Source organism: Culex pipiens, chromosome 3, assembly GCF_016801865.2.
Source record: "Culex pipiens pallens isolate TS chromosome 3, TS_CPP_V2, whole genome shotgun sequence".
NCBI lineage: Eukaryota > Metazoa > Arthropoda > Insecta > Diptera > Culicidae > Culex > Culex pipiens.
The window spans coordinates 17,967,385-17,994,712 of record NC_068939.1 but is presented as its reverse complement, the minus strand read 5'-3'; the positions used below and the strand labels follow the sequence as shown (position 1 = coordinate 17,994,712).

The following is a 27,328-nucleotide window of genomic DNA, read 5'->3' as shown; positions in this document are numbered from 1 at the left end:
GATTACACCGCGCTCCATGATCACCAAACGTCAAAAGTTGACAGGCGAAGAACACAACTACCTCGCGCAAAAGCAAGCCAAAGAAGAAGCGTAAAATTTCGACAGGTGAAATTTTTCTCTAAGATTTGTCGTCGTGCTAAATCTCGGAATTAGCTGACCTTCCGGTGTTCGCAGGTGGTTCCAGCAATCGAAAAAACGATCGCCAAACGTGTGCGGACCTGCTAGCGGTGGAATTGCTCAGTTTCAAGCGGTGCTTGGCTGTGGAAGACGGTCGGAACTTTTCCACTGCTCCGAGGGCTCTTTCTGGAACATCACATAGGCAGCAGTACTGGGACGTGAAGGAGGAGGTTGGGCGACAGCGGGGACCGAGGCCAAAGTGATTTGATTTGGTGTGTTATTCAAGTGAGCTGCTTCTGCTGAAGAGGACAAATTTCTGAAGGATAAAAAACTAGTTTCGAGTGGGAGAGTGTGCGTTTGTAGTTTGATCCGGTTTTGGCTGGCTGGCTAGGTCGGAAATCAGCAAGGCTTAGCAATGGCACTTCCGGTTGAACCCGTCCGGGGACCGATGATGGCCGTGTAAACACCACAGAAAGGTGGAAAACAACAACTTCAGGTAAGCTGAGTGTGGAGTGTTTTTGCTAGGGAAAACTTGAACTTTTTTTTTGTGCTAATTGTAAAGGTTTTCGCTTAAAAAAAAAACTTCATTGCTTGGTAGCAACACTTTTGGCCGTACTTCCTTACAGCTCAAAAGTTGCGTTTTTTGCCTACAAAAATAAAAAAAAATCAAAAATAAGAAAAAAAAATTGTGAAAACAAATTGTTAATTTTCAAACCGACCAGAAATAATTTCGTGTACCTATTTTATTCTTAACAGTCCTCATCAATACCTACAACATTGCGGAAGACACCAAATCGATTGGAAAATTCCTTCAAATGATACAGATTTTAGAATATTTAAGTACCATTTTTGTATGGAAACCAGCCAAAATTGTAGGAATACTTGTATGGGTCAACCAATGACACAAAATGGCTTGTTTGGTCATTGGGAAGTCCCCCAAAAGTTTGATCCAAATGAAAAATAAAATACATTCCGGAATTCGGAATGAATTGCTCATATCTGGAATTTTTTTAAAGGCCTATAAGCTATTGTGTTTCATATGTTTGTATAATCTATTCAAAAAAGCTCAAGATATGTTTTAATGCAACTAATAAAATCGAAAACTACAAACGTTTAAATATTCTGGTATTTACTATATGTAATGGATTTTTAATTGAATTTTGAAAAATTAACTTCATGGTCCTTCTTGGCAGAAAAGGTCCTCTTTGACAGCTCGTTCCAAGGGGACCATAGTTTATCAATCGAAAAAATGTTGTCTTGTCAATATTTTTTTTGCATTAAAATAAAAAAAAGTGATTAGAAATGGTTTTTTATCGTTTTAAATTTACATAGGGCTTTACTGCCCATAATCGCATAAATGTCCCATATGCATTTTCATCACTTTTGAGTTATTGGTGCAGTTTGATTCAAAATCGTGTGCTCTTTCTAAAGAGCCTATAACATCCAGTACTTTGTTCTAGAAATCAGGAAGAAATCCAGTTTTTTCGTGAAAACTTAACACGTAGCCTTATGTATGGGACAAACTTCAAATGCGTTTTTCTCAGCTTGCTGTTTTTGCATATGGGACATTTATGCGAACATGGGCAGTACAGTACTTGTTCGGTAACTGGGTGTTGTTCAACCGGGCTGCTTTTTGACTGGACGCTCGTTAACTAGGCTGCATCCCAGTTAAAAAACAGACAAACGTCAAAAAACAATAACAAAACAAAATTATCGAGGGGTCAGTGGATGCAAATATAAATATCACCGAATATTTTTTTTATGTTTTCATGAAATTTTATGTCATATTCGAAGGCTGGAAATATCTGTGTCACTTTTATTTTATTTAACAAAAAAAATATAATGCATCGACTTATTTCTCGTTTTTTTCGCTCAGCCCAGTTTGCCCAGTAGCATTCGGTAAGTGGGCTACGTCCTTAGCTTAGTTACCAAACAAGTGCTGTAATAATATCTCAATACGCAGAATCTTGAAATGCCGAAAAATAAAAGGACGGATGTTGCTTTTAGCCTAGGTTGAATCTGCGAAAAATAAAAATAAAAAAACGCAAATCTAGAGTTTTTTTAAAGGTCCAATATACTATTGTCTTTCATATGTTTATAGGACCTATTAAAAAAAAACTCTAGGAATGTTCAAAAACAATGAAATATTGATATATTAAAATTTATAAAAAAATTAAAATGTAAAAATAATAAAATCCGAAAATTTTGTAATTGAGAAACTTCAAAATTCTAATATTTATAAATACAAAAAAAAAATCTAATTTACAAATTAAAGAATTTTATAATTCTGAAATCCTTAAAGTTCAATACAGTCCAGACTCCGAAGCCATCAAATTCGAGTTCTGCGAACACATTTCAGTAAAATTTGAATAGTTGATTGCCTGATAATGATAAAATGCATTTTCAATATTTCATCACCGCCATTTTGGCCGCCATCTTGAAATTAAAAATTCTAAATCACTTTAGCGTAGTTTAGGGGTCTACTCAAGCTCAACAATCCAAAATAAGACAACGGAAAAAAAAGTTTTTTCGTGACTCGATTATCCGAAGTTTCGGTTATCTGAAGGCCTTCAGATAATCGAGTCTGGGTTATAATTTAAAAATTGCTCAGTTCAATAATTTATTAGTTCAAAAATTCAAAGAAATTCAAAATTTGAAGATTGCATAATTAAATTCAGGATTTAAAAAATCCCAAATTCCAAAACTAAGAAATTCAAAACTTAAAAATTAAAATAAAATCAGTTACCTAACAATTTGAAAATTGAAACAAATTAACTCTCAAAAAAAAATCTACGATTCAAAAATTCCAAATATCAAAGTAATAAATAAATGAATAAATTAATTTGAACAATAATATAAATTATGAACCTATAAACTTGATTTTCCGAAGTCCTTGTCAAAATTTCGGATAATCGAATCAAGATTTTTTTTATTTTTCTTAATATTTGGGTCTCTGACCCTTGCTCTGACCTAAAAACTATTCCAAACATTCTTCAAACTTATTTTTTTAATCCCTGAATTTTTTTTAATCTACGAAATTTGAAATTTAAGAATTTTGGAAATTTTTAGAATTTGTGAACTGAAGTATTTTTAAGAAAGTAAAAATTCAGGAATTTTAAAATTTTAGATTTTTGGAGTTTTAAATTATAAGAACTTAAGAATTCTATAATGAAAAATTTAAGATTTCAGAATTTTGAATTTTTTTTTTAATTTTGATTTTCAAAAATTTTAAACTTTTGATTTCTTGAATATTTGAACTTGAGTTTTTGAATTTTAGAATTTTCACATTTTGATTGCTGAATTTAGAATTTTTGAGTATTTTAATGTTTTATTTTTTCCCCCAAGAAACAGTTTCAAACTGTTTACAATATGTTGGCTTTGGACATTCTAATAATCAATATTGTTTTAAAAATCTGTACAAATTATTATTTTTTTTTTTTTTGCAGGCCAAGGATTGATACTTAAGAGCATGCAATGGCACTGATCTTGTTGCGTGCTCTTCGGTTGACGTCCACGTAAGGAACATCCTGGAAGGAGCGTAACTAACTACATCCGTAGTTCTGTTAGATCATCCAAATTATCTTGATCAGAACAGTATAGCTCTGGTTCCTTGCGAGTGTCCTATTTACTTACCTCCACGTTGGCTTGGTTTTCATGATGACCTAGCTGGTGGCCTGTGGAAACGGATCGTAAACCTTTGACCACCGCGGGTCAGAGTCGAGACGGCTAAAAGAAAGGGGCGCGACAATGTGGGAAAGGGAAGTAATTTGTGATTGTAGACGGTATTGTTTCGATTCGCAGTATGTTGAGTCAACTGCTGTGGATGTACCTGAAGCATCGCACAACGGGGTTTCTCTTCTTTTCATTCTCAGCTACCACCTATCTCCTATTTTTATTTTGCTCTACTGATTCTCACTTCTTCATTCATTCTTCTATATTAATCATTTGATTTTGATTTTACTAACTTTTGATTCTCTTATCTCTCAAAGCTTTTCCACTCTTTTTTACCAATTGATACTGCTGTAACAAACTTTGGTTTTTCCTTAAAAATATACTTTTCCTTAATGTACTAGTAATATCAAGTCTATTTATCCTAATCTTTTTTGATTTTATTGCGAATTTATTTATTTGAATAATTCTTTATCTGTCCTATAAATTATCATTACTATAATCTAAGCTTGTTTTGTATCTCTATTTATTATCTATTGTCTAATTTTACATCTAATACATCCAGCTTCTCATTTTTATTCTTTAAAATACGCTCATCATTCTCTTACTATTGATTCTTGATTTTTATAAAATATATTCTCTTTTACTGTCTATTGTTTTCAATCTTCACCCTTTTTTCAAACAAGTGAGGGCTCAACCCTTACTCAATTTATGGAATGGTTAAAGGATTAACACAAATATTACTATTGTACATTTGGTAAACTTTTATAACATGCTTAGGACCGAAAATTGTAACAAAACACCGCGATAAAAGAAATTGCAACACATAAACACGACTCAACACTAGTAAAGATTTCAGGAGAAAACAATACACAGTAAAATAACAATTAGTTTTTGAATTCAAACTAAAAATATGACAGTTTTTGCTTCAATGAAAGTTGATAGGCACACTTTAAATGGTTAGGCGCTTATACTTACATCAAACCCTACGTAATGTACCACCCCCGGCCGAGTTAAAATGCGTAACCGGAAAAGAAGGTGTGCATGCCTGGCACGAACACTCAAAGCGTGTTCTAGCGTGTTGCTCGTACTGACTCAGAGCAAGGGTAAGATGTAGGTGTAAGGGCAGTGCGTGTTCGTCGGGAACCTGGTGCATAAGATCGGTCAAGGCCCGTTCTTACACTGAAAATTGCGAATTGCGAATTGCGAAAAATCTGTACAAATTATTTTAATGCTCATGTCTTTAAATAGGGTTGCCAGACATTCATTTTCTGCCACTTTGGAAATACTTTTTAAATAGCTTTCTGAAAATACGGAGTTTATCTTTAAACAAAATTAACAAAAAAGCAATGAGAAAACGAAACAACGATTGTCTAAATAATTCTTTTCTAATTTTACAGGTGTTGAAAAGGCGATTTCCGAGCAAGTGTAATCGCGCCCACGATGGAGGGCGACATCTGCCGGGTGTGCCGCTGCGAGGCCCAATCGGACCGACCGCTCTTCCATCCGTGCATCTGCACGGGCAGCATCAAGTGGATCCACCAGGACTGCCTGATGCAATGGATGCGCTACTCGCGGAAGGAGTACTGCGAGCTGTGCGGCCACCGGTTCTCCTTTACGCCGATCTACGCCCCGGACATGCCGCGTGTGCTTCCGCTGCGGTACGTAGCCGGGGGCTTGCTGAGTTCGGTGGGGACGGCGGTCAAGTACTGGATTCACTACAGCATGGTGGCGGTCGCGTGGTTGGGCGTGGTTCCGCTGACCGCGTACCGAACGTACCGGTTTTTGTTCTCGGGCTCGATCGACATGCTGCTGACGTTGCCGATCGATATCTTCTCGACGGAAAATATCGCGATCGACGTGTTCCGGGGCTGCTTCGTGGCCATGTGTACGCTGTTTACGTTTGTTGGGCTGGTTTGGCTGCGGGAGCAGATTATACACGGTGGAGGGCCGGATTGGTTGGAACGGGACGATCCTCCGGTTGCGGTTCCGGTAGCGGCGGCTGCCGCACCGGTTGCCGCGCAAGTGGACCCTAATGGGAACGGTGGTGACAACGGACAAAACGCGGCCCTGGCCGGTGGAGCACAAGACGATGACAACAACAACAATAATAACAACAACAATGACGAGGAGCATAATAACAATAACAACAACAACTTTGTGGACAACAATTTGGTGCAGAATCGGGTGAGTCTCCATTACCCCTTCGTTACGTTGTAACAACTTATCGATGAGCATGCATTGCCTTTCAGGAAGCTGCACCAGCTGCGGCCGCACCCGAGCCCGTCCCGGAACCCGCCGAACCGGAACAGCCACCGCTAATATTCCCCCGGAGAGGCCCCCAAGAAGAGGCCGCCCGGATGGACGCGTATCTTCGCGACGCCCGTATCGATCCGGAGCGACCACCGCCGCCGCCGCAGGACGCCGACGACGCCGGGGACGCTCCCGAGCCGGAAGCCGTGAACGAACCCGCCGAGGCGGCCGCCGCCGACGAAGCCAACTGGAACCCGATGGAGTGGGAACGGGCCGCCGAGGAGCTGACCTGGGAGCGCCTGCTCGGGCTGGACGGATCGATGGTATTTCTGGAGCACGTGTTCTGGGTCGTGTCCCTCAACACGCTGTTCATCTTCATCTTTGCGTTCTGTCCGTACTCGATCGGAAACTGGCTCGTGCAACTGCTCGGCATCATCAGTCCCGGCAAACCGCTCCTCCACTTCCACGGACTGCTGACCACCCTGCTGGGATATTGCGTCATCGGAATCACGCTCATCAAGCTGCACGCCATCGCCCGATTCCTGAGATGTCGCCGTCAGCGACGAATTCTCGGCCTGTGCTACATCGTGGTCAAAGTTTCGCTTCTTTCGGTGGTTGAAATCGGCGTGCTTCCGTTGGTTTGCGGTTGGTGGTTGGACATTTGCTCGCTGCCCATGTTCGACGCCTCGCTCAAGGACCGGAAAGCGAGCTTCAAGGCGGCCCCCGGGACGTCGCTGTTTATTCACTGGATGTTCGGCATGGTGTACGTGTACTACTTTGCGTCGTTTATCGTGCTGCTGCGGGAGGTGCTGCGGCCGGGGGTGCTCTGGTTTTTGCGGAATTTGAACGATCCGGACTTTAGCCCCATTCAGGTGAGAGATATTATGCTTTTGACTTTGAATAACGTCTTACTCGAAGGTACTGGGGTGCCACTCCGAAAAACTTGGATACAGACAAATCAGCAGTTTTTAATCAAACTTTCAACAACGGCCAAACTGTATCGAGGTTTTTAAGCGAAGATGGCGTTCGAATGGTGAACGCCCGAAATGTCAAAATCACGCAGTGGTACCAACATTACGGAACAAGTGTGCCATGGCATGACAGCCACATTTTTTGACATTTCGGGCGTTCACCATTCGAACGCCACCTTCGCTTAAAAACCTGGATATCTAAAATACATAGTTTAAAAATAGTGTCAATCGCCGACGTGAACTTTTTGTACTTAGAATCCCTCGGATTTATAAACTTTTCCACAAAAATTGCACTTCCCGAACACAAATGATAACTTAAGTATCTAAATTTATTAGTTTTTTTTTTCTTAGTAAAACTACCTTTTTTATATGAACCAAACTGGTATCAACTCAATTATTCAAAGCAATTCCAGTTAGGGGAAAGTGGGGCAAGTGTAACAAGCTAAGGAAATGCTCGTTATAACCCATTCAAAAGTTAAAAATCTGTCGGATTTTATTATAATCATCTTATTCCAAGTCATGACTAAGACTTTGATAGAACAAGTTTTAAAAAAAAAATCCTGTTTTTAATGTAAAAAATTGATTTTTTTTTATTTTCCGTAATTTCTACTCAATTAGTGGGGCAAGAGGAACAATGCATGAAAAATATGTTAATTTGCTAACAATTGAACTGTTATCACTTAGATACATCAGATTAGAATGTATTTGAAACGTTTCTTTTATTTTAGATTAAATAATAATATTTAACTAAAAATTTGATCGTTTTTACGAAAAAATAATAATACTTAATACACTATATTTTGTATGGACAATTTTTTTTAAACAATGTTTTATCAGTTTTTAAGTATTTTTATGTATTTATTTCCCAATAAAATATGTTGTTGCAGCAATTCGTATTTTTTTCCATACTAAAAATCCATATGGTACACTTGCCCCACCTGAACAAGATTTTTTAAAAGCTCTCAACAAAAATAACCAAAAGTTAAATCATACTTTATAATAGGTGCAAGTCATTGGTAGGGACACTACTGATCTAAGAAAAACAGCATTTTGATAAAATGAGCCTTAAAACGAACCCTAAGCCTTATTTTGTACTTTCCAAATATCCAAATATAATATCTTATGCCCGTGGCGTTTACGTCGTTTTGGCGGCTATGTGGTAGTAGAATCAGCTAATTGCATTGCTAGCAACAATTTCTCATACTGGAAACAATCAAAATTGTAAAAGAGTCTGCGATCAGCAGAGAAGCGAGTCAGACGTGCGTCCCTCACAAACCAAAAAAGTGCTTAAAAAGTGCAAAAATGCCTCACGGCAAGAATAAGAGGCGGTCCTCACCAGCAGGATCGGCAGATTTGAAAAAGCTAAAGAATGCCGAAGCGCTACCTGCAAAGCCAGGCAGTTTGAGCAAGGACGCTCAAAATTCGTCTGGAAACCAGTTCGCTACCCTCCCTGTGGACGTGAGCGAGAAGGAAGAATTTGAACGACGGGAAAAGTTGCCACCCATTTTTGTGAAAATGGGATCGGATTCGGTGCGAAAGTGGCTGACCGGGTTTATCAAATCTGGTGCTTTACGAGCTTCTATTCGCTTGTGTGCTGATGGACTCAAAATTCTGCTACCTACCAGAAAGGATTACAACTACGTTCGGGATTTCCTGAACAACACCAAGATTGAATACTACAGCCATGACGATCCAGGTAAACGCCCCATGAAACAGGTCCTCCGAGGCCTGTACGACATGGATGTGAGTGTGCTGAAAGAAGAGCTCAAAACTCTTAAGTTGAACGTGATCGAAGTCTTCAAGATGACGAGACACAACAAGGACATCAAGTATCGTGATCAACTGTACCTGGTTCATCTCGAGAGAGGATCGACAACGCCGTCTGAGCTGAAAGCAGTTCGGGCAATTTTCAACATCATCGTGACTTGGGAACGTTATCGTCCAGTGCACCGTGACGTGACGCAATGTTCGAACTGCTTGCAGTTTTGACATGGTGGAAGGAACTGTTTCATCAAGAGTCGTTGTGCAACCTGTGTAGGTGAGCACAAAACTCAAGCTTGCGAAACAATCAACGAGAACATTGAAGCCAAATGCTTCAATTGCGGTGGCGACCATTCTACCAAGAATCGAAGCTGCCCAAAACGTGCTGAGTTTGTAAAAATTCGGCAGCAAGCGACGACGAGGCACCAACCAAATCGTCGCAAAACACCACCAACTTTCACGGACGTGGATTTTCCTGCTTTGGCGTCACCTGGAGCAGGATCTGTTCGAGTGGTTCCAAATCTGCAGCCATTGCCGTTGAATCAGCGGCAAAAAATTGCAGAGAATACAACACCTCCTGGTTTCAGTCAGCAAACGAAGGAAAACCAACCAGCATCAACGGATGAAGGCAGTAGTGACCTGTTTTCACCACAAGAACTTTTGAACATTTTCATCGAGATGACAACAACACTGCGTGGTTGCAAAACTCGTGCGGAACAAGTAAGAACGCTTGGAGGATTTATCTTAAAATACAGTTCGTAGTTTACTCGTTCTAATGATTTTGAATATTTCAATGAATTTACTTTTTTAGTTTTAAGTTAGGATTAGTTGTTAAAGCGATTTTTTTTTCTTTTTTACCCAAATGTATTCGATTTAATGCAAAAATGTAAAACAATTTGAAGTAAATAAATGAATGTGAACAGTTTATAAGAAAACGAAAAATATAACAGAGATGAAGAGCATGTAGCCATACCACTTAGAATGTAAATGAAATGTAATTATTATAAGAAAGTTCAATAAAGACATATTTAATTTCAAAAAAAAAAAATTGTAAAAATTACTTGCCCCGTATGGTCGTCTTGCCTCACCTTCCCCTATGTCAAGACATTACTGCTTTGACTTTTTTTGGGTTGTGGAACGCGTAGAATTGTCAAAGCATTGATTTTTGTTTCAAAAAAAATAGAGTGAAATTATTTTCTAGCCATCCAAATTGGGAGCGAGCTAGGTAAAAGTAAAAATAGTTTGCAATCGGAAGGAACTTTACAACTCTTTTGATTTTTGCACCGTTTTCAAGTTATGGGCAGATTTCAAAAAAATTACACTTTTTCGATATTTGAAAAAGTTGCTATTTTCCGAGTGCGCTGGCAGTGGGGACGCGCAGTTTTTTTTTATTTTCATTTTCATGCCTTTGTATCGCTGTTCGGAGTCGATAGGGGGCAGTGGGTTCGCGCGGTTGCTTGCGGATCCGATCGTGTTTTTTCGGCTCAATTTTTTTTCTTGCTCGCATTGATGAAATTAAAATTAAAATTTGAAATTTCATCACGTGCGTTGTTTCATGTTTGTTCCGGTGTTCTTTCAATTTCAAATTTGAAACAAGCTTGCGTTATCAAAAATTGTATATTTAGTAAAAACATACTAATAAGTCCTTCCTATAGCACTAATGCTCGGTTGGCACGCGTTCGATAAATACAACTGCAGCCGGTTAACATTCTATCTTTCCACAGTCTAGTATTTTAAAAATTTCTTCCAATAAGTGGCAAGTCGGGAAATCGGGAAAATCGGGAAAAAAAATCGGGAATTTGGGTTATTTTGCGTTAAAAAATCGGGAAAAGTCGGGAATCCCAAGCATACCTGTTTGAAAAATATTTTCAAACTCTTGAATAATTTTAAAATATTGTGTACACCTTTGAAATTAATTTCACTCATTTCGTCTTTAGCACCGAACATTAAATTTTGGGTTCCTTTACTTGTTTCAATCTGTTTGCTGTCGAAACGAAATAAATGAAAAGTCGCGACGAACTCTAAAATACGTGTTTCTCTTTATTTGGCTTGTTCGAGAATGATCTCTCCTAACGGAAGTTTTTGGGGGAAGTGACATTTACTGGGCCTTTTGCTGTGTCAGTGTGTGTGTGATGTTGTGTTGGGAAGTGGACTGTACACGATTAAGGGGTTTAAGTCAAATTCTACACACTGCGTTGGTTCTACCCAAACATCCTCCCCACCTTGAGGCAGTAGCCTCAATCAGTCGGTAGTGGAACCAACTTCTGGATCGGTCTCTGGTACTCCGTTGTTCCTCTGCGCAGCGTGACGGTCCGCACGATGCCATTGCGATCCGGATGTGTCGCAACTACTCTGGCCAACTCCCACTGGGCCGGCGGGGTGTTCTCGTTCTTGACCAGCACCAAGCGGTTGACCTGCAGGTTGTCGATCTCCGATTGCCACTTGCTGCGCGGTTGCAGCGACGTCACGTACTCGTTGCGCCAACGAGTCCAGATTTCTTCCACCTTCTGCTGGACGAGCTGCCAGTTGTCCAGTCGGTTGCGCGGTACGTCCGAAACGCTGGGTTCCGGCAGGAGGTTCATCGGCTGCTGGATGATGAAGTGTCCGGGGGTGAGGGCCTCGCAGCTATCGGGAGAGTTGGAGATGGCGCAAAGCGGACGCGAGTTGAGGCAGGCCTCGATTTGCGTCAGGATGGTGTAGAGCTCTTCGTAGGTGGCCGACTCGTTTCCCAGGACCTTGCGCAGGTGGGTTTTCGCACTCTTGACCGCAGCTTCCCACAATCCTCCCATGTGGGGTGCAGAAGGCGGAATGAAGGTCCACTTGATCCCAATGTTGGCAGCGAAGTGGGCGGCTTGTTGCTTGAACTCGTCGGTTTCGAAAAACTCCTGCATCTGCCGATCCGCTCCGACGAAGTTCGTCCCATTGTCGGACCATATCTCGGAGCACAGTCCTCTCCTGGCGATGAACCGTTTGAGTGCACCGAAGAAGGCCTTCGTGGACAGGTCGCCGGCGACTTCCAAGTGCACAGCTTTCGTACAGAGACATACGAACACTGCGATGTAGCCCTTTGTCACGTGTGGTTTCCTTGGGTTGCCACTCTTGACGAGGATTGGTCCTGCGTAGTCGACTCCGACGTGGACGAATGCTCTGGCCGGCGTTGTTCGCACCGCCGGAAGACTTCCCATCAGCTGCTGAGCGGTTCTAGCTTTCATTCGGCAGCAGCGGACGCACTTTTGCAGTTGCTGTCGCACGACCGTCTGGCATCCTATCACCCAAAAGCGCTGGTTGAGGGTTGAGATCACCAAGGTAGGCCCTGCGTGTAGGTTGTCCAGGTGAAGGTCTTGAATGACAAGTGTTGTCAGTCGGTGCTGCTGCGGCAGAATGGGCGGGTGTCTCATGTCGTAGGGGATGTCGGCGTTCTGCAGCCTTCCACCGACACGAAGCGTTCCGTCCCGGTCGATGAACGGAAAGAGCGGACGCAGCTTGCTCTTGTTGGAAACCTCGGTCGATTTGCGCAGGCAGGCAATCTCCTTCGCAAATGCTTCGTGTTGTGCTAGTCGTACGAGTTGTAGACCAGCTACCTTGAGTTCCGCCGGTGTCAGCGGTCCGGTTAAGCGCTCCACCTTCGGTCGTGCCAGGTTGAACAGGAACCGTCGGATCGTCGCCAGCGTCCGAGTGCAGCGGCGTAGCGAGGAGAATCGATCGAGAAGGTAGCGCTCCAGTGTGAAGTTGCTACGCGGGGAGCCAATCTCCAAACAAAATGTGCGAATCTGTCGTTCTTCGAGGGGTGGTGCCTTCGGTGCTGGTGCTGCGCAGTGTTCCAAGAACGACTGCTCGCTGTGGGCCCAGTAGGGGGAGTCCCACCACAGCGGATGGTTGAGCAGCTCGAGCGGCGAGATCCCTCGCGACGCACAGTCGGCCGGGTTGTCCTTCGATGACACATGGTGCCACATGCTCCTGGGCAGGAAGTCCAGGATCGCTGACGTTCGATTGGCGACGAAAGTCTTCCACTTGCGGGGGTGCGCCGACAACCATTCCAGTACGATTGCCGAGTCCGTGAAGGCAAAGTGTTGCAGCTCGAGATGGCACAAAGCGAGGGAGACTCGCTTCATCAGGGCGGCCAGCAGCCAGGAACCGTTGAGTTCAAGCTTTGGGACGCAGATCTGCTGAATTGGCGCAACCTTGGTTTTAGCGCAAATCAGCACGATGTGGATTTTCCCGTTGCGGTCCGCAGACCGACCGTAGACAACCGCAGAGTACGCCGACTCCGAGGCGTCCGAGAATCCGAGCAGCTGCAACTTGCCGTTGAAGGCTGGAATTCGGCGGGGCACGCGAATCCGCTCCAGCAGGTGAAGCGTTTGCTTGATGGTGTTCCAATCTGCTTCGGGAAGGGGTGGCAGCGGGTCGTCCCACAGCAAGTCGTACAGCCACAGCAGTTGGAAGATGATTTTGATCTTGACGATCACTGGAGCGAGCCATCCGAACGGGTCGAATAGCCTGGATGCGTCGGAGAGGAGTTGACGCTTCGTGTTCGGGCTGTTGATGTCCAGGTTGACCTTGAACTCGAACCAGTCACTAGTTGGAGACCAGTGAATCCCAAGTGCCTTGACCGACGCTGTCACGTTCGTGAACTCAACAGGGACTGGTCCCTGTCGGCTGTCTGCGATGTTCTCCAGCAGCTCGGGTGCGTTGGAGGACCACTTTCGGAGGACGAATCCAGCTTCGCCCAGGATGGTTGTAATCTGGCCAGCTAGCTCTTGAGCTTCTTCGACTGTGTCGGCGCCGGACATCAGGTCGTCCACGTAGAACCCTTTGAGGATCCTGTCAGCTGCTACGGGGTGCTTCTCAGCGTTGTCTCGGGCCGCTTGTCGGAGAGACTCGGTCGCTAAGTAGGCTGCGCTTGAAGTGCCGTACGTCACCGTCGTCAGACGGTAGTGCTGCACCGGTTGGTCGGGATCATCGCGCCAGACGATCCGCTGGAAGTCCGTGTCCTGCTTGTCCACCCGTACTTGCCTGTACATCTTCTCGATGTCGCTCACGAAGACCACGGGGTAGGTGCGGAAGCGGCAGTAGACGTCGTACAGGTCTTCGTTGTTGTTTGGACCAATCAGCAACCGGTCGTTCAACGACACGCCAGAACTGGTTCTGCACGAGCCATCGAAGACGACACGCAACTTCGTTGTTGTACTGTCCTCCTTCTGGACTGCGTGGTGAGGCAAATAGAAGCACTCGCTGGGGTGCTTGTCGACTTCGGATTGCGGGATGAGCTCCATGTGTCCCAGTTGCTGGTACTCGGACATGAAGTTGCGGTAGGCTTGCTTGAACGGCGGATTCGAGAGGAACTTCCGCTCCATCGCATGCAGCCTTCTGAGTGCCGCACAGAGCGAGTCGCCCAATGCCGGCTTGGAGTCGTCGAAGGGGAGCCGAACCACGAATCGGCCCTCGTCGTTGCGCCTGGTGGTCGTGTTGAAGATGTCAACAGCGCGCTTCTCGTCGGCGGTGAGTACCTTGGCCGCAGGCACTTCCTCGGTTTCCCAAAACTTGCGCAGCGTCTGGTCGATGTTGACATCTAGCTGCACCGTGAAGGACACCAGATTTGTTTGCAGCATTGTTTCACCACCGAACTTGCCGGCGACGAGCCAGCCGAGCGATGACTTCTGGGCCACGGGTAGACCGTCCTCGTCTGTAACCTGGCCCGCTTGTAGAATCGGCAGGAACAGCTCGGCGCCTAGGATGACGTCTACCGGTCCCGCTTTGTAGTACTCCGGATCGGCTAGCTGGAGCCCCCGGAGTAGTTCCAATTGCTTGGGCTTGAAGCTTTGGCACGGTGTGGGGGGAGCCAACACTTCAAGCACGTACGCCTGCGTCTTCATCACCACTTCGTCGCTGAAACGGGGTGCAATCTCCAGCAGCGCCATTCCCCGGGTGGTTCCTGCTTGTGTCCCGGCAACTCCGGTTACTGGGAACCGCGCGTTGCTCCGGCTGATCCCGAGTCGCGTCATGCAGGCCTCGCTTATCAGCGACGCGCCAGAGCACGAGTCTATCATCGCCCTAGCAGTGTGGAAGACACCATTCTTACCGCGCAGCTTGACGAGCGCAGTGGGTAGAACGGTGATCTTGACAGCTGGATCACTGGTGACCTCCGCCTTGAAACTCGGAACCGTGGGTTGAGCTTCCATGGCCGGTTGCTGGACCGGCATCGCTGCTATCTGTTGACCCGGAAGCCCTGCGGTAGCTGCCTGTTTGCCGCCGTGTTGACAGAGGAGCGTATGATGACGCTGGTTGCATCCATCAGTCTTGCAGGTGTGCTTCGAGGAACAGGTTTTTGCCGTGTGCGACGTCCTCAGGCAGTTGAAGCAAAGTCTGGACTTCTGCACCAACTCCCGACGGTCGGCGACGCTGGACGCCTTGAACGCTTCGCACAGGAACAGCAAGTGCTCTTTGGAACACTTTGGGCAGGATTGCGGTGTTGTGACGTAGCTCTGCACCTTCTTCTCAGCTGGCTTGGCCGGCTGCTTTCGTATCTCCTTCTTCGCCCCCGCTCCACTCAAAGTGCACTTTCGTGTGAATGATGAGCAGGTTTCGATGGCGTCGCACCGGTCCTCAAGGAACTTCAGGAAGTCCGTGAGGCTCGGGTTCTCCAAGGTGACGAGTTTTTGCGCCCAGAGCGCCTGCGTCTCCTCGTCAATCTTCTCCAAGAGCAGCTGGATCAGCCAGGGGTCCCGCGACTGGTACTGCTCGCCCAAGACGTCGAGCTGCCGAACTACCTCGTCCGAGGTCGTGACCAGCTTCTGGAGGTTGCCAGCGGTTGCGTCTGACACGACAGGTTGATCCAGGAACTCCTTCACCAGCGCGAACACGGTGTACTTCTTCTGGTCGTACTTCCTCAGCAGCTTGTCCCACGCCAGCGGGTAGTTGTCATCCGAGATGCCGAATGAGCTGATTTGGGATGCTGCGTCGCCCTCCAGCAGCGACTTCAAGTACTGCAGCTTCTGCGACGGCCGCAGCGACTCCTTGCTGTGGATGGTGCTGACGAACAGGTCCTTGAACGAAAGCCATTCTTTCCGGACTCCCGCGTACTTCGGGATGTTGATTGGAGGAAGCCGGACGTTGATGAAGGGATCCGGTTGTGCTTGTGCTGGTTGTCCTGCTGGAGGTGGGTTTCCCTGCTGAATCTGGTTCAGCTGGGCTGCGTGGGCCGCTTGGTTGGACAGGAGCGCTCGTTGCGTTTCCAACAGCGCCGCTACCGCAGTTTTCAGGTTGTTCGCCGGCTCAGCGAACGATCGATCGCTGGCGACGGAACCTTCGTCGAGGGCAGCGTAGATCGCCTTCGCTTCGTAGTACCGATCTTCAAACTCCTTCCGGTAGTCGAAGACCGAGGCTAGGTTTTCCAGTGTGGTCGGTAGGGTTGCATCTTCGAACTGGTCCTGGACGTCGAAGAAGCTGTTTCCCAGCGCCTCGAGGCGCATCAGACGCTCCCGGACCTCAGAGAGTGAGGGGTTTTGCGTCTTCACTCGTTTCGCGGTATCGAGTTCGCGTTTCACTTTCTCGTAGAGAGAATTCCGTTTCGCGGTGATTGCTTCCATCGGGAATCGCACGGTTCTACTTATTCGGTTCGCGAAGGACCATAAATGTTTGCGGTCGAAACGAAATAAATGAAAAGTCGCGACGAACTCTAAAATACGTGTTTCTCTTTATTTGGCTTGTTCGAGAATGATCTCTCCTAACGGAAGTTTTTGGGGGAAGTGACATTTACTGGGCCTTTTGCTGTGTCAGTGTGTGTGTGATGTTGTGTTGGGAAGTGGACTGTACACGATTAAGGGGTTTAAGTCAAATTCTACACACTGCGTTGGTTCTACCCAAACACAATCTATATGAGAATGAAAAGGCGTTTTAAGACATAAGACGTTAAAAATGCTAATAAATTTCGAAAATAATACAAACGTTTTTTGTTCTGAATGAAAAAAAAAACTGTTTTACGCTTTAAAAATATTTCAAAATCTTGAAATTGTAAAAAAGGCTGGTAAAAAGTTAAATAAAAAAATTGTCTTTTAGATATGGTCAGCATAGTAATGAATTCATGGAAATAATGTTATCCTGAAGTTTTACATCTTTTTCCGCTTTTGCTCTCAAAATTCAAAATTTGTAAAAAGTTTAAAAAGACTTCGCTTGATAAGAAATCTTATAATGTATTATAATAAGAATTTGTTTGAGTTATAACAAATAAGTTGAGAGAACTTTTTTTTATAGAAACTTTCATATGAAATAAGTGGTTTAATATGAAGTGTGGTCAAACTGAATTTTTCATGGAACATTGAACATTTAAATGCTGGCAAAATTTATAAAATTTTAAAGGATACTTCGTAAAACATCCTTCAAGCGAATTCATAGATATTTTTAAATTCTTTGAAAGAATAATAACTTTAATCAAGTGAAAAGATATGTAAAGATTTGACAAAAAATATAAACATAAGAGAATTTAAATTTTTTTCATCATCATTTTCACTGCCAGTTGAATCGAAGTTTAAAAAAAAAACTTGATGTTTTGTTATTTTAAAAATAAAAATTGAAATCATAGGTATTGTTTCGCTTTCGGATATTTTTCAAAATCTGATGATTTATTTTTTTACTAAAAACAATGCTTTTACTTTTGAAGAAAGGTTGAAGGTTTTCAGAATTTATTATTTGAATTTAAGTTTTTTACTGATTGATTTTTTTTTTATTTTGTCCAATGGTTTATTTATATTGCAGGCCAAGGATTGATACCTAAGAGCATGCAATGGCATTGACCTTGTTGCGTGCTCTTCGGTTGACGTCCACGTAAGGAACATCCTGGAAGGAGCGTAACTAACTACATCCGTAGTTCTGTTAGATCATCCGAATTATCTTGATCAGAACAGTATAGCTCTGGTTCCTTGCGAGTGTCCTATTTTCTTACCTCCACGTTGGCTTGGTTTTCATGATGACCTAGCTGGTGGCCTGTGGAAACGGATCGTAAACCTTTGACCACCGCGGGTCAGAGTCGAGACGGCTAAAAGAAAGGGGCGCGACAATGTGGGAAAGGGAAGTAATTTGTGATTGTAGACGGTATTGTTTTGATTCGCAGTATGTTGAGTCAACTGCTGTGGATGTACCTGAAACATCGCACAACGGGGTTTCTCTTCATTCTCAGCTACCACCTATCTCCTATTTTTATTTTGCTCTACTGATTCTCAATTCTTCACTGATTCTTCTGTTTAATATCCATCATTTGATTTTTATTTAACTAACTTCTGATTCTCTTATCTCTCAAAGCTTTTCCACTCTTTTTTACCAATTGATACTGCTGTAACAAACTTTGTTTTGTTTTTCCTTAAAAATATACTTTTCCTTAATGTACTAGTAATATCAAGTCTATTTATCCTAATCTTTTTTGATTTTATTGCGAATTTATTTATTTGAATAATTCTTTTTCTGTCCTATAAATTATCATTACTATAATCTAAGCTTGTTTTGTATCTCTATTTATTATCTATTGTCTAATTTTACATCTAATACATCCAGCTTCTCATTTTTATTCTTTAAAATACGCTCATCATTCTCTTACTATTGATTCTTGATTTTTATAAAATATATTCTCTTTTACTGTCTATTGTTTTCAATCTTCACCCTTTTTTCAAACAAGTGAGGGCTCAACCCTTACTCAATTTATGGAATGGTTAAAGGATTAACACAAATATTACTATTGTACATTTGGTAAACTTTTATAACATGCTTAGGACCGAAAATTGTAACAAAACACCGCGATAAAAGAAATTGCAACACATAAACACGACTCAACACTAGTAAAGATTTCAGGAGAAAACAATACACAGTAAAATAACAATTAGTTTTTGAATTCAAACTAAAAATATGACAGTTTTTGCTTCAATGAAAGTTGATAGGCACACTTTAAATGGTTAGGCGCTTATACTTACATCAAACCCTACGTAATGTACCACCCCCGGCCGAGTTAAAATGCGTAACCGGAAAAGAAGGTGTGCATGCCTGGCACGAACACTCAAAGCGTGTTCTAGCGTGTTGCTCGTACTGACTCAGAGCAAGGGTAAGATGTAGGTGTAAGGGCAGTGCGTGTTCGTCGGGAACCTGGTGCATAAGATCGGTCAAGGCCCGTTCTTACACTGAAAATTGCGAATTGCGAATTGCGAATTTTGTCCAATGCTTTATATTGACTTTTTATAAAGAGTTTTTAAAATGAAATATTTTTTGAGGTTCTGGAACAGTCGGGAATTTGAAAATGGGATTTGAGTGGTCACTCTGTTATTTTGTTGGTCACACTACACATGTTCGAACCATCTATTATAGTGAATCCTAACCTCATACCCATCTTACTAATACCTCAACATCACGTGATACTCTACTGTGCAAGTATCGGACTAACATTCCTATCCACTTCCCCGTGATCTTACCACTGGTCGTGGCCGGCGCCGTGATTGATCAGCATGATAGGGGCGTTTGAAAGTTGCGAAGTGATGATGATTGGTTCCTACTTTTCATCTGTGGTCCATGGAGCAATTTTTGGAGGTCCTGGTCAATAACGGAGTAGCAAGATATTTTGTTCGAAAAGATTACTGAATTTCTCACAAGTTCACCCTATAAATATAAAGCAGATATAAGGGAACAGCATCTAATTCCATCGTGCCTGTAATGTCATATCAGCACTTTGACTTAAAATTACAACTCATAGAAAAGCGATTTCAACAACTTCAAAATTACTTTCAACTGGCACCGTGCACATATCTTTGCAGACTATTCTGGACGCACCGGATGCGGTAGGTCAACCAAAAGAAAACATAAAGTTCGGCGCCGAGAACACCCCCTACAGTTCGACACAAATACCTCCTTGCAAAATTACTTTTGTCGTTTCGAACCGAAAAAGAAACTCCTTCCTCCCGCCAAAATAACCCAACCTTTCTTTTTCAATTTCCAGGAAATGATCCACCTGTCCATCCTGCGGCACGCCCGCCGCCTCGTAGCGTCCGCCATCATCTTCGGCTCGGCCGTCCTGCTGATGCTGTGGGCCCCCATCCAGATCCTCAAGTCGGGCTGGCCCACCTTCCTGCCGTACACGCTGTCCGGCGACTCGGAGGTCAACGAGCTGAGCCTGCAGCTGCTGCTGCTTCAGGTGAGTCTACATAATTTAAACGTTAGATAAAAGTTAGTAAATTCTTTGTTTTTTGTCCGTAGATCATCCTGCCAGGATTCTTCGAGCAGTCGCACACCCGGATCTGGCTGAAGGGACTCGTCCGGATTTGGTGCAACGTGGTGGCGAAGGTGCTGGGCATCAAGAGCTACCTGCTGGGGACGGAACCGCGTCCGAATGAGGACGAGGTGCCGCCACGGGCGCAGCCGGACTTGGGTGCTGGGTTGGCCGCGGCACATCAAGCGATCATGCAGAGGGACGTCCCGGTTGGGTTCCAACCGTACGATCGGCCACCGCTGTTTGCGGTGAGACTTGCTGGTCTGTTGCTGTTGATGTGCGTAAGCTTGGTGATTGGATCGCTCATCACGTTGACCGTTCCGGTGTGGATCGGGAGATATGGAATGGCCCTGTGGTCAATGGGACAGCACATCACTCCGCCGCCGAATGCCGTGGCAACTGGGACGGAAACTCCGCCGCGACCACACGAGCTGTACACGGCCGCCATGGGAACGTACCTCTGTTGGATCATCTCGCGAGGTATCGCCCTAGCGGTCAATCTCTTCCCGCAGGGTCGTGCCGTCGTGATGGAACGTGTCCGGCACTGGATCTCCGTCGGAGCTTCGTACGCCATGGCCGTCATCATGTTCGTGCTCATGCTCGGCGTGATTCCGCTCATGTTTGGCTTACTTCTAGAACTAGTAGTCGTAGTCCCGCTCCGTGTCCCCCTCGAACAAACCCCCGTACTCTTCCTCTGGCAGGACTGGGCGCTGGGCGTTCTCTACACCAAGATCGCAACCGCCCTCACCCTCATGGGCCCCGACTGGACGCTGCGGCGTGCCATCGAGCAAGCGTACCGCGACGGACTCCGCGACATGAACCTCAAGTTCATCATCCGGGAGCTGGGCGCCCCCGTCATCACCTGCTTCGGCCTGGCCCTGGCCATCCCGTACGCCCTCGCCCACTCCATCCTACCGATCTTCTTCACCAACCAGGTGACGCGAATCCTGATCGCGCGCCAAATCTATCCCTTCTTTCTGCTTATCGCGTTCATCATCGCGATCATCGTGCTCCAGATCCGGCAGTTCCGCAAGCTGTACGTGGCGATCAAGAACGACAAGTATCTGGTCGGTCAGCGGCTCGTCAACTACGACCACCAGCGCAAGAAACGCACGGAAGCGGCCGCGGCGGCAGCAGCAGCAGCAGCGGCAGCCGCAGCACAACAAGCCGCCGAAGGTGCCGCAGCCCAAGTTGTACAGTAATCAGGGCGGGCGGGTTGATGGAAGAGAGATAGAGAGAGAGGACACTACCAAATAGACACACATGTAAAACAATCACAGCGCGGGACGCCGCAATCGTGGACGATACCCCTTGAATTTCCAAGCGAAATTCGCGTGTGGCACCTGCTGGGACTGTAGAAGGTGAGTTTTGCTACTTGTTGGGTGACTGGACACTAGGGTGACAATAAAAAAACACATCAGGAATACCCTCTGATTCGATTCCTTAGGCAAAAATAAATATTTTTTGTTTAAACATCTTCTTTAAATCGTAAATAACTCCTCAGGGTTAACTCGGATCGTTTTGCGGTCTTGGACAAAGTTGTTTGTCATATTTTTTTACAAAAGAATCTCACACTTGACAATGATCCGACACACTTAATGGCACCTTTTGGCGGAATTTTAAAATTTTTGCTTTTCCCCCATACATTTATTTTTAATTTTTCCATACAAACTTCAACGATACAAAGCGGCCCTTAACCCTTAATCAATTTCGCTCACAATTTTCACAGTTACTTATTTTTACCTAAAGAATCGAGCCAGGAGGTCTCTCTTACGATTTTCAAAAATTTTATTTTTTTTCTTGTCATCCTACTGGACACGTGATCATATTTATTAGAGGTGGGCAAAAAAAGAGCGAGCCGCTCAAAGAGCCGGTTCATTAAAAAGAGCGAACGAACCATGGCTCACAAAAAAAGAACCGCGGTTCTTTTTTGAACTCCGGTCATTTTAAAGAACCGTTTCAAGATGGAATAATTTTTTAACATGTTATAAATATATTTTTTTGAATTTCCAACAAATTGTAGTGTTTAATTTATTTTTGAGAATTTAAAATACAATTTCAAATATTTCAAAGCAAATAAAAAAATTATCCCAGCATTGTCCCTTGGTGTATTTTTTCAAGTACACCAAAAAACGGCAGGTTAAAGAGTTTACCGACATTTTCAGAGCAGAATCGTCATATATTTCCAATAGCAACATTCTCATCAATATATATTAAAAGACTCTCAATAGAATTGATGTAAATATTCGAAAACCACTTGATAGTTTTCATGCTCATATTTTCAGTTTTCTACTTTTTTGAAATTCCAAAGGGAAACAAAATGAAGTAACTTTTCAGTGTACTGATCGTACATTAAAAGTATACCCAAATACAAATTTGAGCATTTCAAATTGCCTAACTTGTAAATTATTACCAAAAAATTATTAAATAGCTTACAGATTTTGGAAAAAAAATCCTCTTGCTCGAATAAGTTTATAGACTTTATCGATAAAATCAGAATATAAAAAAGAATTAACAGATTTTTTTCTTTAATTAAAATATCAGCATTAGTTCAATTTTGGCAGAAATAAACGCAATTTTAAAATTAAAAGCAAATAAGTTTCAAAAATCACACCATATTAAAAAAAAATATCCTTTTCATCCATAATTTGAAAAAGAGCGAAAGAGCCGTTCAAAAGAGCGGCTCTTTTTAATGAGAGAACGAAAATGAGCGGCTCCTGAAAAAGAGCGGTTTTGCCCACCTCTAATATTTATACATGATGAAATCCAGTCTGAGAATCTGTCAAAATCATTGTCTTTAAGAAAAGCGAAGTTAAGTTTTTTAGCGTTTTGCCTTCCTCGCCTTACTGAAGAAAGGCTATAAAATCACTCGGAATACGGTTTTTTTAATAAGACTCTCTAGACCCACCTTCACGTAAACATATTGACTCAAATACTGAGCAAATGTCAGTCTGGGAATGAGAATGTATGCACCGAAAAATTGTCACTCGATTTTCTCGGCACTGGCTGAACCGATTTTGACCGTTTTGGTCTCATTGGATCCGTCATGGGGTCCCATAAGTCCGTATTAAAAATTGTGAACTCTAGTAATGCACTTAAAAAGTTATGCTAAAAAACGACTTTGACCCAAGTCCGGAAAGGTGGTTTTTGTAAGAAAATGATTAATATTAATATTAAGCCAGGTATTTGAAAGACATTTCCCTGTCCCTGACAACCCTGTCAAAAGTAATGATCACTTAAGTAGTAATCATACCATTTTTGGAGCGAAAATACTTGTTATGAATTTCAAGTAATCGATCGTTTGAGCACAATAAGTCTTTTTTGACTAAATCCACCCTACGGACGTGTTTTTTTTTTCACTCTTTCAAAACTAAGTTGACAGAACCAGAACCTCAAACAAGAAGCCGGAAAAAATATCAAAAACTGTTGATTAAATGCACAAAAAATATTATTATTAACTAAATAGGTAAACATAAAAAACTGAAATTATTTATTTTGATACTAAAAAAACAAAAGCTTTCATAACCCCGATTCAGAGCAGAAATTTACAAAATCAATAAATGAAAAATAAAGAGCTATTATGATATTTAGTTCCAATGCTAATTGGAACAACATTTAGCTTGGCTTTTAAAGCAAATTAGCAGGAAAAGGAAAAGGAAAAGAAATAAGGTGGTTTTTGCAGTTCTTTTTCGGTTTTATGTTGATTTTTAAGGGTGAAAATGTGTTGTGAAAAAGGAGCATTTTTTTCTGGTGTGAAAAGTGTGAAAGTGCATCTTTATTAGAGAAGTTGTAATTTTTTTTCTCGAGGAATCACGAATTCTTCATGCAACGCGGTCCACGGCGGTTTTACCCCCTTGGCCGGATTTCTGCCTAGTTTCTGGGGGCTGAGTAAAAGCAGGTGATCTGTGAACGGGGCTGAGTTTTTTTTTATTTAGGAAGAGATAGTGAAAATACAGCTGCAAAATGTTGTAATTTTGTGAAAACCACGCAATTGTTCAAGATGGCGGGCGCGTCGTGGAAAGAATCGAACGGCAAGGCGAGAAAAAGAGCGTGAGAGTGATTTAGAAGAGAAGAAGAGCGGGCGAGTTTTGAAAAAAAGATTTGAGAGAGCGCTTTGGAAGAGAAGAGCGGGAGAACAAGAACAAATTTGTATATATATATGTGTCTATAGAGTTGTGGTGTTGGGAAGAGTCGGCGATTCTCCGAGTGGTTCTGTGGGGACGAAGAGCAGAAAGAGGAAGCAAGAGAGAACGGTTGTGATAGTGCCCCTGGAATGACGTCTGATCGAGGTGTGTTGCTGAAAGGAATGTCATGGGGTGAAGCTGTGTGTGTGATGCGATGATTGCCACAGACAAGTGGAAATAGTTTTTGTTTTTAACTTAAAGAAAATGACGAGGAAATTAAACAAATTGTATTCTTTTTGAGAGGGGAAAGTGAGACATGAAAAAGTGTTGAAAAATGAAACAGAGAAGAAATGCCAGCTCAAGAGTCTTTGAAAATTAATCGCTTCATTGATCAAAGCCAACAAACATCGACGCAAGAGGATCCCTCAAATTTGGTGAGCTCGTTCTATGTTGTGTGTGTGCAAATGCGTGTTTGAATGAGAGTGGATAGTGGGCCACGAACTATAATTTCTATGCATTTTCTTTCAGGATAACGTAAATTACAAATATTTTCTTTTTATTAGTACAGTTTTTTACGCGTCGGTTAAACTTTAGGATTTGAACGATCAATTCGATTTCTTTTTTTTTATATAAATATGCTGATTAATCCCATTACGCAAAAAATAATTAAATGCTAACTAATTAAATGCTTTTTGAATCGGTCGTTTTAATTTAAATTCTAACTCTCGCATTTAAATAAAACAAATGAATAAATAAATATTTGATGTTCACTCCGCATTGCGTAAGAGTTTAAATTAAAGATTCTAATTATGCGTTAAATCATTTTTAACCTCGAATTTCGCTTAAACACACAATAATTTATAGAAAAATATATAAACTTCGCTTTACTCTTACAGTCAATAGCTTGAGTTTAACAGCAGACATGTTAAAACTGTGTTTAATCGGCATTGTTTTTACCTGAGGAAATGGTTGGTTTAGTATTACTACAGACAATTTAATCATGCACGGCTTCGTCGCGTTGTATCTGCCGTGGCTTTAAATCGAATATATATAAATCATGCATCTTTTATACCGTACAATCATCTGTATAAGTTTAATAATCAAAAAATTAAATCTACTTGACTCGCCCGCAATACCTTTCGGGGTATATCCTAGGGTTCTACCTCTCCTACTAACATTGAGTCCAAAACCTCCCTACAAACATCTATACCACTAAGGTGACGTAGGGGTCCCTGCGCACTTTAGATAGGTGTTTACTAACATTCCTTCATTTTCCCGAGGATAGCTTGGACCCGGCGTGGACCCCCTTATGCCCTGGGCTGTATTACACACTCATCAAAAGATGAAGACATGGTATCTCCCGTGTTGGATTATTGTTCCGGATGAGGGTCTAACACAACCACACCAAACAGTGGGATAAGCGTTGTGGAGCCTTCCGGTGGTGGGGCGTCCTCCAAATGCTAATGCTAATGCTAATTAGCAGGAAAAGAAATAAATGTGCCAAGTGTATTTTTTATGATTTTTTTTTATAAAAACATTTTTTAGAGGAAAACTTTAGTTTTCTTCAAAATAATAACAGTTATTATTTTATTTCATAAGGTCGTTTTTTCCTCTCAGTTTTCCTTGCAATTAAAGATTAAAGCTTAAACATATTTTTGCAATGGGTCAACCCTTTTGAACCCAAAAATTATTTTAAAAATCTAAACTGGCCTAAACCCTTTAATTATCCAGAAAATCATTTTCCCATCATTGCAAAAAAAAAATGTTTTGAATAGTTAAAAAAAAAATTGAGTTATTTTTTAAAAATTAGTGGAGTTTTTTTTTCGACAAATGACATCTCTTTATTATTGAATTGAAGAGGATTCAAAAATGGCAATAGGGTTTTAATGAATCTAGGTTGACGTAAGTCAAATCAAAACTTAATGAAATTCTAATAATTCATGAAAAATATAATGAAGATCTGTACTAAATCCGAGCCAAATGACTGGAAAAGTATGTTTACTTTAATATCCCACCGGCAGTCGCGTACGTGTACTTTGTACACAGTTTGTAAGGACACTTGTAAGAAATGCTAAAACACGCGACTTCCCAAAGGATATAATCTAACATAGAGGATGAAAGCAAAAAGTCTTAGATAAGATTACGCACCTGGCACTTTGCATGTCATTATTGATAATTGCAGTACATCCGAGATCAACCGAACAAGTATTACAAAAATTAAAGTGGCCAGCCCTACTGCGTAATGTTCACCGCAGAAAGGGTTCTGTGATCGGATCACATTTCACAGAGTCTACATGGGAGGAAGGATGCGTGGACATACCGTACCAAACGCTCCAGTTTGTAATTTCAAAAGTGCTATGTATTTTGTGGTTATAATGGTTATCCTAAATATCAGTATTGCTCATTGAAAATTGTGCACATGATTCAATAAGGAAATTTCCAAGTTGGAACAGACTCACCGGGAACGTGCGGGATATGATCTAAAAAATCTTCGTCTTTCACTCCATTTCTCGACTATTTTTTATTAGGTCCTATCAACATATGAAAGACAATAGCTTATAGGACCTTTTCAAAAAAAACTCTGGATTTCTTCGGTCGTCTAAAAAAACTTATTCGGTAACATTGACTCCAGCGCAAAACCTAAAGGTGCTACCAAAACAATTAACGCAGTGACTCGTCGTTTGGTACGGTATGTCCACGTATCCTTCCATCCCTGTAGATTCTGTGAATGTGATCCCGATTACCCGATTGTTCACCGTGGATTTTTTTTTTTGGTATCGTTAATTGATCAAAAATAATGTTTAGATGTTAAATCGAAATTATTTTGAAATAACTTAATTGTTTTCGACTTTAATATTCCATTTTATAAAAATAGCGATCAAAAACCGATTTACTTTTGAATTTTAATAAATTTTTCTTAAAAATTCGAATTTTTAAAAATATTGTCTGCTTCTTTCATAGATATTACAACCAACGGAGCAGCAGCAGCAGCAACAGCCCAGTCTCACGAACCGAATGCATGCAGTAAAAGCAGTTGCGCATCCAAAAGGAATTTTTTGTGTTTGTTGTATCTTTAGTTTATTTTCTACCGTAATTTTAACGTGGGAAACGTATCTTTTCGCGTGAAGCAAAAAGAAAGAAAACAAACAAAAATAAAACAAGAAGATGAAAAAAGGCAAATCAAATCAGCTAAA

General features: G+C 42.4%; 1 protein-coding gene across 1 annotated transcript; it reads left to right on the top strand.

Annotated features, from left to right (window-relative positions):
- The first annotated feature begins 72 nt into the window (after window positions 1–72).
- LOC120413503 (E3 ubiquitin-protein ligase MARCHF6) lies at window positions 73–27,328 on the top strand. Its single transcript, XM_039574359.2, has 6 exons — window positions 73–613; window positions 5,187–5,973; window positions 6,039–6,911; window positions 19,741–19,935; window positions 19,998–21,371; window positions 27,096–27,328. Exons 2-5 carry the CDS (start codon window positions 5,230–5,232, stop codon window positions 21,210–21,212), a joined length of 3,027 nt encoding a protein of 1,008 aa, XP_039430293.1. The 5' UTR covers window positions 73–613; window positions 5,187–5,229; the 3' UTR covers window positions 21,213–21,371; window positions 27,096–27,328.

Coding starts and splice junctions, on each gene's coding strand:
- LOC120413503 (XM_039574359.2), top strand. CDS start 5,230: ATGGAGGGCGACATCTGCCGGGTGTGCCGCTGCGAGGCCCAATCGGAC. Junction 6,912..19,740: donor CGGACTTTAGCCCCATTCAG/GTGAGAGATATT, acceptor TTCAATTTCCAG/GAAATGATCCACCTGTCCAT. Junction 19,936..19,997: donor TGCAGCTGCTGCTGCTTCAG/GTGAGTCTACAT, acceptor TTTTGTCCGTAG/ATCATCCTGCCAGGATTCTT.